The 15801-nt window shown below is 28.9% G+C and overlaps 3 protein-coding genes across 9 annotated transcripts in view; all 3 read right to left on the bottom strand.

The window, feature by feature from the left end:
• Positions 1 to 1250, bottom strand: part of LOC106761546 (trigger factor-like) — a 5637-nt gene extending 4387 nt beyond the window's left edge. For 5 of the 7 annotated variants that reach the window (XR_001375692.2, XM_022780524.1, XM_014645107.2 and 2 more), the window contains exon 1: positions 584 to 1046. Coding sequence is in view for 5 of the 7 variants with exons in the window: in XM_022780524.1 (XP_022636245.1) it covers positions 584 to 1021 (438 nt within the window). In the remaining 2 variants the exon portion in view is untranslated. Of the gene's footprint in view, positions 1 to 10; positions 51 to 583; positions 1047 to 1141 lie in introns of those variants that run through there. The other 2 variants (XR_001375693.2, XM_022780523.1) reach the window with 2 other exon arrangements.
• Positions 1010 to 3321, bottom strand: LOC106761148. Its single transcript, XM_022780187.1, has 7 exons — positions 3200 to 3321; positions 3007 to 3105; positions 2844 to 2895; positions 2450 to 2588; positions 1953 to 2068; positions 1817 to 1873; positions 1010 to 1484 (listed from the first exon to the last, which is right to left on the bottom strand). Exons 1-7 carry the CDS (start codon positions 3319 to 3321, stop codon positions 1413 to 1415), a joined length of 657 nt encoding a protein of 218 aa, XP_022635908.1. The 3' UTR covers positions 1010 to 1412.
• Positions 3322 to 7268: 3947 nt separating this feature from the next.
• On the bottom strand, positions 7269 to 9320 carry LOC106761776 (BURP domain protein RD22-like). The gene is made up of 3 exons (XM_022780207.1): positions 9215 to 9320; positions 9019 to 9124; positions 7269 to 8272 (listed from the first exon to the last, which is right to left on the bottom strand). Exons 1-3 carry the CDS (start codon positions 9251 to 9253, stop codon positions 7332 to 7334), a joined length of 1086 nt encoding a protein of 361 aa, XP_022635928.1. The 5' UTR covers positions 9254 to 9320; the 3' UTR covers positions 7269 to 7331.
• Between the last annotated feature and the right edge of the window lie 6481 nt (positions 9321 to 15801).

Genomic DNA, 15801 nt, shown 5'->3' on the forward strand with positions numbered 1-15801 from the left:
AATAATTTACCTATTTGTGTTCACATAGGTGGTTAAGTACATCTCCCAACCTTTAAAAAATTATAAATATGAAATATAAGCATTACTACAATAGAAGCACTTTAACATATAACATTTCGAACAAATCAAATTAATCATTTTATCCATCTATGTTAACTATAATTTTTTTCAAGGTTAATTAGGGAAAATTTTCAAGCAACATGGATCAGAAAAAGTCTGAAAAAAATCTACAATCAAGAAAGTCATAAAATAATATGTATTAATTTCAGTCTATAACATAATATAATCTTCAATGAAAATTAGTATCAAGTAAAAAAAACAATCAAAACTTAATACATTTGAATGATTTTATTCAAACAAAATATTTTAATACAATGTTAAAGAAAAAATTCAAATTTAACACACTAAAATATCTTTGAAATGGTGAATTTTCTTCTCTAAATAAATTTTCACAGTTTTCTTAAAATCTTTAAAAGAAGCTGTTGTTTTTTTCCATACAGATTATAAGGAACTGGTAGAAAGAAAAATATTGAATAGATAAACATCCTTGTAATGGAAAAATGCTAATGAAGTAGATATATACCTGAAACCATGTCTCCTCAGTACGCATTTGAACATAGTTTGTTGATAATCNGAATTTTTGTTCTGGTTTATCCAACTTTGCAGCTAAATGAAGAACATTGTTATCGTTAAAATCAACCAATTGTACCATCATATTCTTGAAATCTCCCTGCTTTANTATTAGTTTGTATACAGCNTCTTGTCGNTGTAGAATAGCAATGTGGAGTAAGTTTCTTTGCTTGGTGGAATCCACTTCAAATAACAATTCTGGATAATACTTGAAAATAAATTTTAAAATCATAGTGTTTCCATATTTTGCAGCATCAAACATTGNTGTTGACAATTTTTCATAGTTGAGAGATTCTTCCTCTNTTCCCATTCCCTTAAACAACGATCTTACAATATCTTCATCACCAATAGCTTCCTGGGACGAAGCTATCGTTGAGTTGAAATTAGTCATACTACACACAAAAATCTAGTTAAATAAAGTAATTATAATACATTACTGTTGCAGTCCTAAGAGCAGCATTTCTGAACTAGAAAAATTAAGTTGGTAAAGATTAATATTAATGGAACTAACAAATTTGGGCAAGCATTTGCAAAGCTGTGAATCCCCCTTCGTTTTCCATGGTGGCCAATTTAGGATAGCGATTCAACAATTTTGATGCCACGGCTGTGATGACCAGGCATAAATCATAAGGCAAAAAATGAAAAACATTAGACTGTGTAGTATAATAGCCTTTGAAGAAGTGAGATAGGTGCCAAAAGCTAATCCTGTTGCCACATGTAACAGATAAAATACTACATCAGCATGTTTTTCAGCTTTACTGCAACTTTGGCATATGAATGTGTCATCTCTTCTTCTGGGACCATGTTGGTCCATAAATCGCCAAGAGCGTGCGGCCAAACCGTCTGTCAGTTATCTGTATGAACTGCATATCATTAAAATCCACATGTATTGCATAGGGGACAGATTCAGTGACACGTAACTTGTTAATTTTCAGGTGTTGAATGATCAACTTCAATTTTCTAGAAAAAAAAAATATAAAATAAACCAGTTAAAAATTGAACAAAGCTAACTAAAGTTACAGAAAAAGTCACTGAATTCATTCCTTATTGTATAACATAAATTCATAAATGTAGGTCCCATGTTCTGCATCCCATAAGGCTAAAAGAATGTCAAGAAAAAATAATGTTTGACAATTAGTACATATATAATATGCTATGAAGATGCAGTATTGGTTACTTAAATTACCTTCACAAGGTTTCCACAAGAATCTAGCATGTCAGTTTTCAAAGGATACTCAACTACCTGATTCAGAACATGAAAATTAGTGAGGAGACCAATACAATGACAAATATTGAATTGAAAGTATGAAAACAGTGCGCACAATAAACGTGTTCTCTCCAAGCAATGGTGATTCTGATATTTGCCTCATCAGCACCCCATAGTCAACTTGTGTATATGGAGGGGTGACACTAATGTAATCAAATGGGCCACTGTTACCTGCATGTAAACAATTCAAATTTACAGCAGCAGAAGAAATCCCACGTTAATTTTGGTCTTAGCTTACTCACTTTGTTAGTTGTGTCAGTGGTGGAAGATGATGATAGAAATATTCATTGCATTTTCTTAAATAAGAGTATGAACACCAGTCAAATAATGAACAAATTCTAAAACTCTTTCTGGTAAATCCTTATTACCAGAAATAAGTCGTAAAAAATAAGTGTACTATCAATGTAAAAAATCTNTGTACTATCAATGCATCCTAATTAAATTCAAAGTATGAGTTATAAATGATTTTGTAACACTATAATTTTGTGTAACCCCCTAATCCCACAACAAAGATATGCATAGAATGGANTTGAAAGGAAAAGATACACATGCCTACAAATTGCTCGGCACGTTCAAAGAATTTTTCCACACGGACAGTGTGTATGACCGAAGCATCAAGGAAACCAGTTTCCTCTAAGTTTGGACGTAAAACATCTGATACAACCCAAGGATCCATCTCAACAAAATGCACCTGATTGATCATATAAACAAGGGACTTCAGCAAAAAGTATTATTTTATTCAGGAATATGTAAAAACAGATTATGAAAAATCCTTTCGTGCATCTCCCTGAACTTGATGAAAATCTGTTAATATCATTTCTCAACAGAAGGCTTAGTCTGTCACTTAGGAGATAGCTCAGATAATAAGATAAGTGATCATAGTTTTTGCAAAACTCACTACTTATAGTCATAATGAATGTAAACTTGTTACTGAAAACATTAATACCTCAGAATCAAAGTTTGCTCCAATAAGATGATTTTTCCCTGATACCTGTAGGCTAAGATATGCAGGAGCATAAGTCTTTCAGAACAGATTTTTTAAATTCGAAGAGCGTCACAAGCATTTCAAAGAGAGATACAATTGAAGACAAAGTCGAATGTATACTCACCATGGATGAGAAGCTGTTCCAGATCGGCGAACTGAGAGGCTTTTGCGATTTCTCCTTTCTCGCGAAGGAGGCTGAGCCACTCCCCGAAGCCTCCGAATAAGTTTTCACCGTCGTCAACGCCACTCTCCTCTCTCATAGGGTTTCTTCCATCTTCAAATTCTACAATACTCACCAGGAGTAGAGGCGTTATCACAGTTCGATCCAACGAGGTTCACCGTCGGTAGCGCCTGGAGTCGTCGCAGGTGTAGACAGTGCCAAGGCAACGCCTCCTTCTTCAATCCACAATGGCCGTCGTAACTCCAAGCCTGAAATCATGTTAATGCGTGTCACATCGCCGTCGTGGCTCGATCTTCGTCCAGTTCGCTCCACCACTGCTACCACTTTCGCCCAAATCGCGAATTCCACCACTTGAAACAGCCACGAGCCACCACTGTTGCGTGATTTCGCTATCCCCACTAGCTTCCCCTCTTCGATCGAAGGGATGAGAAATTAGGGAAGAGATCGAAGAGAGATGATGCAGATGTAAAGGGAAGAGAAAATAGGACTTTGAAATTGGAGAGACAAAATGAAAGTGAATAAAATCTCGAGATTGAAATTGGAGAGACAAGTTGGAAATTAGATTTGGGAAATGACAGATTTTCCAAAATCAGTCCTAATACATTCTAAAATTTCCACTAGTATAATATATTATAACGGACATTTATTTAATAATCATAATAAATTTTAAATTTATTTATAAATTTATCACCGTATCATATATTATAACTGATATTTGTAATTCCGTTATAATATATCTTATAATTATTTTTTATTAATCTATTACAATGGATAACTTTTATCCGTCATGCTTAGTTATAAAAAGCTATTTTTCCATTAATAGCAAATGTAGTTAGATACGAGAATTTAACTGCACTGATGCAGCTAATACTGTCAACTCAGTATTTATGTTGCTTAGTTTCTCTGTACACTTCAAGTTCAATCAAACCAATTTTATTTTCAAACTTCAATTGCAAGACTTTTGCATTTTTTCAATTCCTTGATTTGTTGGGTTTATATATAAAAGAGTTTAAGGTTGTTTACCCAATTAATTTTCTTCCTGCACCCCTTCAGAAAACTGGGTAACTGTGTTGTCACAAAATGTTTCCAAAATTAGTTTAGTGTGTTTCAGAAAATAAAATTAGAAATGATGAAGGTTGAGAAAAAAAATTGATGGGTTGCAGAAAGAAGCCAGACTTTAGAAAGAAATTTTCTCTATACGGTTTGGATTCAATTGGAGTGAATCTTCTAAATAAGATAATTCTAAGCATTATCATGAACTTAGTATTGCATCTACAGAATGTCATTTGGAAAATTTCAAATACTGACATAACCTTTCATCCCTGTACCGCAATCTTGTTTACTGGGAATGTCCACTCTTTCTGATTTGTAAACATTAATTACTAGCATAAGGAACACCTATAGTTTTATTAATGTTTTTTTAGAAAAGGATAAATTAACTGTAACAAAATAATATTATTGAGTTAAATCCAATATAAAATATGATGTTATATATTTTAAAGAAACATATGACCCAAGAAGGTTAACTACCTTTCAAAAACGATTGTATATTTTATATTAAATACAAATACATTGTTTTAAATTAGTTTTCAAAATATTATATATTTTAATATATTATGAAAACAAAATATAAAAATTATAGGCTTAAATATTTTAATTGTTGTAATTTTTTTTATTTGGATTCTTCTAAATTTTTTCTTTATTTTCATCCCTAAATGTTATTATCTTCATGAAATGTGTGAAATTTGATTTTATATTTATTTATTTTTCTTTTATTTCCATCTGAAGAAGATGTCTGTGAGACTATTTGCTCCTTGCATAGAGAGCGAGAGCAATAGAGTCCATCAAACAAGTGTCCATGGTAACTTTCTTAATTTTTTCTTAAGCAAGTTCCTCAGGAACACTGTTTGAACATTGCTCATTGCATGCATACACCGTAAGAAATGAAGAAGTAAAGGGAGAAGAAGATTATGGAACTAGAGGAAGACATAAAAGAAGCGGAAAAACAAGGCCAGAATTTAAGGAAAGAAATTGAAGTTAAATGATAATAAAAAGCTCTTATCAATAAGTTTAAGATTAGGGAGAACTTATATTTTCGACTTATATTTTAGACTTACGTGATTAACTTAACTTTAAATGTTTGGTTGTAGGATGAGTAGGTGGAGCTACATTTTGAGTTTAGGAACTGTTTTATGTATAATTTTAAATGTAATATTTAGATTGAATATATACTTTCATGTATAAATGATGTATTAAATATTATTAGATAATTTAATGTTTGAAATAAATTTTGTTTTGTTATTTCAAATAATTTTGTTCATTTGAAGTTATATTAATTATAAATTGATTAGATAAGATGGTAATACATTTTGAGGTGAAAAATTACCTCTTTTATAAATTACGCAGACTTAATATATCGTCTAGAACTATTTCTCCAGAAATTATGTTATAAAAGATTATTTTTGTACGTTTTGGTTATTTTTCCACTAGTGTGAAAAATAGGCATATCATTAGTAATTAGAGAATTGGGTTGAGAGTTAGTGTTTTCTAATTATTCATTGAAAATCTTAATTAAAGGTTAAAAAGTGAGGCTAAAAGGAAAAATAAAATAAAAAACTCTCTCACGCTTAAAGAGTTTAGATTTTTTATATACATAATAACAAAAATGAGTTTTGAAATCATTTATGGGAAAATACTATTTATAGGGCCTCTAGGCCACATGTCTTTACCTAATATCTTCTATTAAATATATGATATTAAACTACATTAATGATTATGATTATTAAAAGATATAATAAAATTATTGAAATTTAATAATAAACCTTTGTTAGACCATGTACCGCTTAGGACGTTTGGGTTGAGTATATATATAAATACGGGACGTTTTGCTTGCTCACCACTCACCGGGGAACATTCACTTTAGAATTAATGAAAATAAGTATCTGATTTTATCAATCAGGTAAACTACACGGCTTTTGTCAATCGAAAACATTAATATTTTTCGGATAGCTTCCCAATATAAAGGAAACCATTAGATTTTCATATCTCCAACCAAATTTCTAGAACTAAATGCTGCTTTGGATTAGTGTCTCTTTGAAAGAAACAGTTCTTGAAAGAAAATAGAATACTTCTTTGAATGTAATGTAGGTTATAACTTACTTTTAGTATTATAAAGTTATGATATTATGTTTTTCATTATTATCATTACTTTTAGTATTATAAAGTTACGATATTATGTTTTTCATTATTATCATTATTATGATACCAGGCATTCCATTCCTTACCTGTTTTGGTCAACCGTACAAATTTGATGGATTCTCATTATCTCAACTTTAAATTATTGTACCCAAACTTTTATTATAAATAATTTTTATTTATTTTGTAAGTAATTTTTAATTAAGAAATTATTAAATTTTAAAAAATGATTAAATTTAGAAAATAATTGAATTTAGAAAAAAATCAGTTAAATAATAAAATTGATAAAGTGACTATTTTAATTTTTTTTAAATTATTTAAAAAATAAAAATGGAAAATAAATATGAACATAAAAAAAATCCTATAGATTATATAATGACTGTCATTATTCTAGGTGTGTTTATAAAATGGTCCATGAAAGTTGAACGAAAGGAATTGATATACAGTAAGTACCAACCACAAAACTTTGAAGTTGCAGGTGCTGAAGTGTTTTCTTTTTTGTTTTTTCTTATACAGTGCCATTTCTCATTTTTTTTTTCAATTTTATTTTATAAATTGAATGTGTTAAGATTGTATTAAGAATTATTTCATGATACACAATACTAAGTTAATTTCACATCCTTGAACTTTTAAGTTTTAAACAAAGGAACTAAAATAATTAAATTAGTATTTTAATTTCTTACTAAATTAAGTGTAAATAAAGGGAATATAAAATTATGATTATATGTTAAGAGTTGCTTAAAATTCAATCATTGGAATTAAAGTGGTATCGTATATCAAATAAAGCAATTTAAGACACTCAATTTAAGTTTTAGCATAGTGGATGCTTTTAGTGTCTTTTGTTTGTAGCTCACATATATCAGGATTATGTGAAAGGAAGTTTCAAAATTCAAATAACACCATAAAACTAGCTAACACAGCCATTCATGAGATCATCATCATTTTTACATTCATGATATCTTCATAATTCCGAACAAAGAGAAATATATTGTAGGCTGAAAGAGTACATAATCACACAATCCAGAAATGCCTTATTTAATATAAGGATAGTATTGATGGCATGATAGGTTTAGTTAACCCTCTTTAGCATACCAAAGAAGATGACCGTCAGGGAAGAAATGACACACAGGACTGGTCCCAGGCTTCACTTTGAGAACTTGCATTGCAATATAGTTTGGATCCCATTCTGATGTGTCTTTGTGGCAGATTGCTACAGCTTTAACCCTACTTCCATCTTCTCCCTCCAATGGCATAAAATGTGCAGTGCTATTTAATATCTTATGGCAATAAAAAACAACGTATGGGTAATCCATTGGGTGACATGCAATTATCTCTTCTTCTGCTAAAAGTTTCACTCCATCTTTAACTATGAACTTTTGGGACTTACTTTCAATTTCTACCTCTGTAGAAGTAACATGGACGTTCTTGCCAAGTTTAGAAGTGACAAAGTCTACCATGGATTCTAATGAAGTTGCACAGTGTTTTTCTTCACCATTCATTCCAGGATCTTCACAGTTCTTCAGAGTTTCCTCCATATTCTCAGCATTCTTAGAATCTGGCTTCACAGCCAAAATCTCTAATATTTCATTTATCTTTTCTGATGAGAATGGTAAGTGTTCTGTAATTTCCCGGGGCAACAACGGGGTTAAATATTTTGTTTTAGGGAAATACAGATCCAATTTTGCTCCCCGCCTCAATCCTTCTTCTAAGAAAAATAGAGTTGGTTTTGAGTGATCATGATGATGGTGATTAGCCACTGGGTCTATCCCTCGAAGAACAACATTTTCCTTTGATTTAGGGTCATAAGGTGTCTCATCTTGTGATGGAATTTCTTTGGAATCATCTTTCAACTGATTTTTCTTTACACCATCCATGGAAACAAAACCATCTTGTGATGAAATCTGTCTGACACCATCATGTAATTCCTTTTTCTTATAATAGACATAGTAGAAAGGGAGTGCATTTTGAGATGAAGTCTCTCTAACATCTTGTGATGAAATCTCTTTGACACCATCTTGCAATTGAGAAACGTACGTCTTAATACCATAGGTATAGATAAATTTTTTAATTTCTCTACATCTTTGTTCATATTTTATCATGAGTAACTTAGACAAAATCTACTTCGTGTCTTCTATAACTGTCTTTATTTGAAAAGTTTAGCTTAGTTGTTTGAAATTTTAAAATGAACTAATTACTTCAAAATTCCATAAATTGATTAGAGTAAAAGTTTACATGAATTTTCTAGAGGTTATTTGGAAACCTATAGTGTTTCTAAATTTTATTTTCATATATTAAAAGAATATCATCCAGTGTTTCTAAAAAGAAAAATTATATATATATATATATATATATATATATATATATATATATATTATAATGTTATACGTATAGTTTATATAATTTAACTAGTACACATTTATCTTTATCTGAATTGAAAATTGTTACGGGTTGAAAAGTTAGAATAAATTTATAAATTTATTTTTACTGAAACCAAATATATATTTGCAACTAAAATAGAAAAAGAATGTATAAGGACAAGATCTTTATAGAAGAGAATAGTAAAATAGTTGTGTATTTTATAAATATAAAGCATATTTTAGTAATAAACCTTTTAATGGAAGATAATGAAATTTTAAAAGACAACAAAATTTTTAAAAAAAAAAAATTAAAGGGTCCTATATTTAAATATAGAGAGAAGAAAGATATATCTCAATATGAACGAAAATTCACAAAAGAAGCCCTTAAAATGTATATACTAACCTAGCTTGGGAAATTCTCTGATTACTTTGGGGANTGGTGTGTTTGGAAGCATCCTTTCCCAGTAAACNTCTGGAGGTAAGGCAGCCTGAGCAGCCATCAGTATCACCTTTTCATATACAAATATCCATAGCTCAATTTAAATATATAAAAACATAATAGAAATGAGAAGAAATGTAAAACTAAAGTTAAATCTCACAATGAGAGAAAAAAACAATGCAAGGCACTGAAACTCCATAGCAGAAGCAAAGTGGTTAATGCTGAGAAACTGATACGAAGGAACATATAAACCTCAAGATATATTTATAGACAGGAGATAGAAACTGTTATGTACATTCATATAGATTTTACAGGAATATTTTTGCTATGCAACATACATACATAATAGATGCTGTGATCGATATATGTTTGCTGTGTATCATGTTCCTTCACATTTAATCATCGAACTATTTTTCTACCTGATTTGGTTGATATTTACAACTAGTCGTGTTTTCATTATTACTGGCTTTGTTTTCGTATAGAGTCGTGCAAATTTGGCGTTGCTAATTTTTTTACTCGATATGTTAATCAAAGCCAGAATACGTTGTCGTTTTCTTTGAACTGTCTGTTTTCACAAGATAATAAATGGGTTAATTTCTGTATTCAATAGAAAATTAAATTTTTTATTCTCCTCACTTTTTAATTAAGTTTTTTTTTTCTACATTATCAGTCACTTTTTATTTTATTTTGTTTGGTTTTCTTAGATTCCTAATCTGTGTTACAATCTTGGTCTGAGTATTGTTAATTGCTTAATCTGCTTATATAGTTTTTCTACAACACATTAAGATTAATTGGAAGAAAATATATTTTAAGTATATTAAACAAATTAAAATTAGCTTTATGAAATTTTATGAAAAATGTGAAACACTAACATTTACACAACAACTATATTTTCCTTTCTGTTGATGTCGCACAAAACAATTCCAAATTGGAATATTATTTTTTTTCCTAAACTTTAGAAAATGACTCTTTTAATGATCAGTTATAGCAAAATCGAACATCACATGACTTTTATGTATTTATTAATACATTAGTTCCTTTAGTTACACATTTGAGATTTTTATTTATTTATAAATTTAAACAAACTAAGATATAAGTTTTGTTTTTATGAGTATAACTTTATTATTGGCATATTTATATCACTTTTAAATAGCTACCAAATTTAAAGGGATGTCGTAAGTGTTAATAAAGCTTTACAAATCACATGATCGATTTTGATTTGTTCATAGGGAAAATGATAGATGTAGGAAAAAATGAGAGAAAAAAAAGTAAAAAGTAGTTATCATGAAATGCCCTTTGAGTTTTACAAAGAACTTTCTCACATAAATATTTATTGTTGATTATTTTAAAACTAGAAAATTTTAAAAATATTTGTACACTCTTATTAATTTTCTTTTTTCTATAATGAATTTAGGTTGAGTAGCTTTAAACTCATGGGGGGTGTTGAAGATGAATTTTTTTTATTATTTGTTTATTGAAATAATAAGTTATAATTTATATCTCATTCTATTTTAAAGGCTTTAAGTAATATATAAGGGTTTGGAGTTACACTATCGATGATAGAGAAAATGTTAGAGTGAAAAAGATTAAAGAAAAAAGGTTGAGAGGAATGACAAAGGTGAGTAAGGGTTTGAGATTTTTTTTAGTTTTGAAAATCAAAATTTTTAAATATCCTTAATCTTAAAACTTAGAATCCATAATGATATTTTTGTCAACTAAATCTCGATACAGTATACGCGCTTTAACATATCCATATATATATATATATATATATATATATATATATATATATATATATATATATATATATATATATATTTCAATTTTTGTATACACAGGTCCATCTCCTAAATAATTAACTCAATTATATAGAATATGGTTTTTACTTGAATAATATTTTTTTTCTTATAAAGGAATAAGTTGTCTTTTAGAAAAGAAAAAAATTGTTTACATTCAATATTGTACTTCAAACTTTATTCAACTTATTTAATTAAATTGTTACACAAAGACTTTTATGTTATTATTCCAAGTGTAATTGAAAATAATTCTTAAGCAGTGTATTTTTATTTCACTTTTAAATAAGATTCACTTACAAATAAATTTTATATATTTTAGAAATAAAATTAATAACAAAAATAGTTATACTATTTTTGGTGCATTAATTATTCTTCCTCGTCATGGACCCATGAAAAGGATAGTTGGTGGTCCAACTCTATGTAAGTTCTCAACAGCATTTGGTTTGGAGGTAATTTTTGTCCTTGGATTTATTGTTATTTATAACTGTAAATGATACATTTCTTTGATGTCTTTTTTTTTTTAATTTTATTTTTATAATTACTTTTGAAATTTAAATAATTATATATAATAAAAAATTATTTTTTAATTTTATTATTTTAGTAATTTATTTTTTAATTCAAATAATTATTTATTATAAAATAATTATTTACATTTTTTATCATTTTATAATTAATTTGTCAAATTTAACTAATTATTCATAATAAAAAAATTATTTACATAATATTATTTATAATATTTTTATTTCAATAACTAAAACTATAATTATATTTATAACCATATATTTATTTCACGTCTGTGTTTATCTTAGTTATTTTTAATTTTGAAATATTACTAATATAAAAAAGTTTACCTATCAATTAAATAGAAAATAATATGTTTTATAATTATGTATATTAATTTATAATTAAATAATAATATGTTTTTTTTATATTATTATAGTTATATTTTAATTAATTTCACGTAATGTATGGCTGAATTTTATGGTTGAATCTTTCATGGGATATTATGGGTAAACAGTTTTTGTTGGTACCTATCAAAAAAGTGAATGAAAGAGATATTTACATGATAATCACTTCGTTCCAAGAATATGGATGTTTATTTCAATTAAAAATATTTTTATTATTCACAATTGTACAAAATTTCATAGGATTAATAAAAATTATATTTAGTAAGTGTTGAGATAAGGAGAATTAAACTCATAAGATAAAAATATTAATGACAGGGAGCTAAACATCAACATTTTGTATCAGGCTTCAAATCTAAAATGGTTAATTTGTTTTTACGATGTTTTAATGTTTTTGTTAAAATTAGTTAATTATTAAAATATTTTATACATGTGCTGAAGAATCAGGTTATTAACTAATTGCTAACTCTGTTAAATATATTAATCAAAAAAATTGTTCTTTGTTTTAATTGATTAAGTTATTTATTGATTAAAATGATATGTATTATTAAATCTCTTAAAAATAAAATTAAGAAGTTAAATTTTTTGTTTTAATTGATTTAAGTTATTTACCTAATTGATTAAAACTGACATAATTATGTTATATATATATATATATATATATATATATATATATATATATATATATATATATATATATATGAGTTCTTACTAATATGTGTTTTTATTGGGCAATTTGTTTTAGCTAAGACAATTTTGATTACAGTTCTGTGCTTTTGTCTTTGTAGGACACTTATCATGAGAAATAAAGAGAATTAATCCCATAAGCACCGAGTTGAGCACGAGATTTATGCATAAGGATGAACCAAATCATGGACACATGAATATTTTGGGCACAAGGAATTGTGCTACAGCAGTGGCAACCTTTTATTTTTCCTTTGTAGTTTTATTCCTCAATGTAAAAGACCTTTGAAAAAGTCCATGTGCACCGGAAGAGTCCATGGTGCTCTTGCTCTTTTAAATTTTTGGCAACTTTACTTGTTTTCTTTAAATTTGACATACCTTAGACAAGTGAGTGTGTCTTGTTAGCCAAAGCTACAAGTCTCATCATATGAGTAAAATTTTCTATTAATTGTTTGATTGGTATTTCATGTTGTAGGGTTGATTTAGGGTAAAAGGGATTAAACTATAAGCCTTGTTAGAGTCCAAAAATTAGGAGTCTAGTTTTGATTGTTTGTGTTTTTTTGAGTCGTGTCTTTTGATTTTAAAGGTAATTTTAGTTTAAGAGGTAACTCAGTAGTAACCTAAGACATTTCTAGTAAGGTAAGACTTAATACTTAATCAGTCTTCTTGACTCATCTCTCTTACTTGGGATTTGTCTAAGTGTGAATTTTGTATACCTTTTACACTAGAAAAACTTTTGGAAACAAAGATGTCTTGTTATTGTTCATATAGATCGTCTAGTTCATATAGGTTGTCTAGTTCATATAGGTCTTCAAGGATTTCTAATAAGCCACTTAGTTACAAAGACATTAAAAGAGAACTTGACAAAGCTAGAAGGAAGACTTGTTCATTTCATGAATTTGATGGGATTGAGGATGATTTATATCATCAAGCTAGGGAAAATATTTCATTTTTTGGTGAGGATATTAGTGCATTAACATACCTAGCTTGGGAAAGGGGAATTGATGATATGCATTCATTCATTGTTAGAAAAAGTAAACCTGAATACTATTTCCATTCTAGAGATCGTGAATCTTATGTCCTTAGTCTCTACACTTCTAGATTTGAAGAACATGCAAGAGAGTGGTGGGATGAAAGACAATATGATGTTCGGATAGGTAGAAAGTCCTCCATTCGTGATTGGTATGAATTAAAATATTGCATGAGAAAAAAGTTTGTGCCTTGAACTATTAAGAGAAACCTACAATTACTGAGAGATTTCATTGAAATGGGAAAAATATTTCTTGAAAGCTTCAATGACCATGGTTTCCTTCTTAGAGAACTAGAATTTTAAATCATACTTAAGGAGTTGAAGGTTAAAACAATAGAAATGAAGGTTAAGAAACTATAAGAGAAAAGAGAGAAAGAGAAGAGAGAAAAGAAGAAGAAGAGAGACGTGAAAGAGAGAGAAGAGAAGAAGAAGAAGAGAGAAAGGAAGAAGAGAGACGATAAAGAGAGAGAAGAGAAGAGGAAATGAGAAGAGAAGAAGAAAAGAAGAAAGACGAGGAAAAAAGAGAGAAGGAGCTATTGCTATTGAAGTCAATTTCTACTATGACAATAATCATGGAACCTAAAAGGGAAGGTTTCCAATTCTTTACTTCTTTTCCGATCATTGTGCACTCTTCAACTATTAATTTTTCTTTCAAACCAATTGTCATTTCATACTTTATACAAAACTTTCCTGACGATCTTGAATTATTGTTACCTTTATGGAGACAAATAACTCATGACAAAAAGCAAAATAACTTTTGACTTTGGACTTCAAAACATTCTTAAAACTTCAAAACAAATAATAAGAAGTCCTTATTCTAAAGTTATTATTTTAGAAAATTCCTTTCTTGAATTGATATTAATTGAAGATATATTTGGTGTGTGTTGTAGATTTGTGTTTGATCCAAGAGGAAGAAAAGTCAATCTAAAGGAATAAAGGAATAAGGCCACTCCAAGATGGCCCTGCTCCCAAGACAGTGTGAAGTGTCTTCATAAGGCGACTGCCAGATTTCAGGACAAATCTTTTTTTTAAGAGGGAGGAAATGATGGAATACCGCCTGAGAACCCTTCATCTTTTTGTGTTTTTACATTTTTTTAGTGTATATACTATTAGCTTGTAAGGTGCATGGGCCTTATAAATACCCATCTCCGCCATTATATAAAACACTTTCGAGCATAATGAGAATTTGACTTCTGTTGAGAACCCTCCAGATAAAATTCTCTCTTGAAAGTCAGGCTAGAGAGTCCAAGAGATCCGCCTCTAGCCACCTTCCAAGCACACCCCTCCATTTTCATTTTTCCATTATTCTCTATTGTGCTTCCATACAATTCTCTCTCTTCAACGACACATCTTTGTCAGCAGCCACGTCTTTGTTTCATAAGCGCTACATCCTTGACGCGTCAGCGCTCATTGCGTCAATGCTTCAATTGCATCATTAGCCACATCTTCATTCTTCTCACGTCACATCTTTGCCTTACTGACCATATCCATTTCTTTCTCGAAGCACTCTTGAGAGCTCATCTTTCTCCAACCATAGTTCTTCCATGGTAAGCTTCATTTCTTCACTAATCCATCATTTACTTACATATATTTCTTCCATCTTCACCGAGCATTTTCATCCTTTTCTCTTTTCCTTCATTTTATACCGATTAAATTCTCCTCTACACTGTTTAAAATACTCTCACCAATTGTTCTTCCATATCTACCGATTAAAACCACTTTTGAAGCGGTCCAACCCTTTTTCACCTTTCAATCTTCAGTTTCAACCGATTAATCGGTTCCATTTCACTTCTTCCACCATTTAATCAATCCAACTAGAGTTTTCCCTCTTTTCTAGAGTTCGTCCTCCATCTTAAGGTTTTCAATCGATTAATCCTAAGTGTAAATACTCAATTTCGTCCAAATAACTAAATAAATAAATAATGAGCAAATTTATTTTATCTTATTTTATTCTATTTTATTTTATGTTATTCTAATTTATATTATTTTTATTCTATTTTTAGTTTATTTTAGTTTTGGTTATTTTATTTTTATGTTATTTTACTTTTTTGTTAGTTAGAGTTATTTTATTTTTACGTTATTTTGCTTTTCTTTTACTTTATTTCATTTGTCAAACGTTCTAAAAAACAAAAAAATGGAACATTATCCTTACAAGAGTGATGAGTGCATATTTATGTCCACATTTACGCCTTAAAATTCAAATTTTTGATGAAATTCTTGTGCTTAAATGATTGATTTAATATGAATTTATGACGATTGAATTTATTGGGTTTGGGAACTAAAGATGCTTAAAATGTGATTCTTAGTTGCATAAATTATTTTGGATGTTCTA

The sequence above is a fragment of the Vigna radiata genome, chromosome 5, assembly GCF_000741045.1.
Source record: "Vigna radiata var. radiata cultivar VC1973A chromosome 5, Vradiata_ver6, whole genome shotgun sequence".
NCBI classification, from domain to species: Eukaryota; Viridiplantae; Streptophyta; class Magnoliopsida; order Fabales; family Fabaceae; genus Vigna; species Vigna radiata.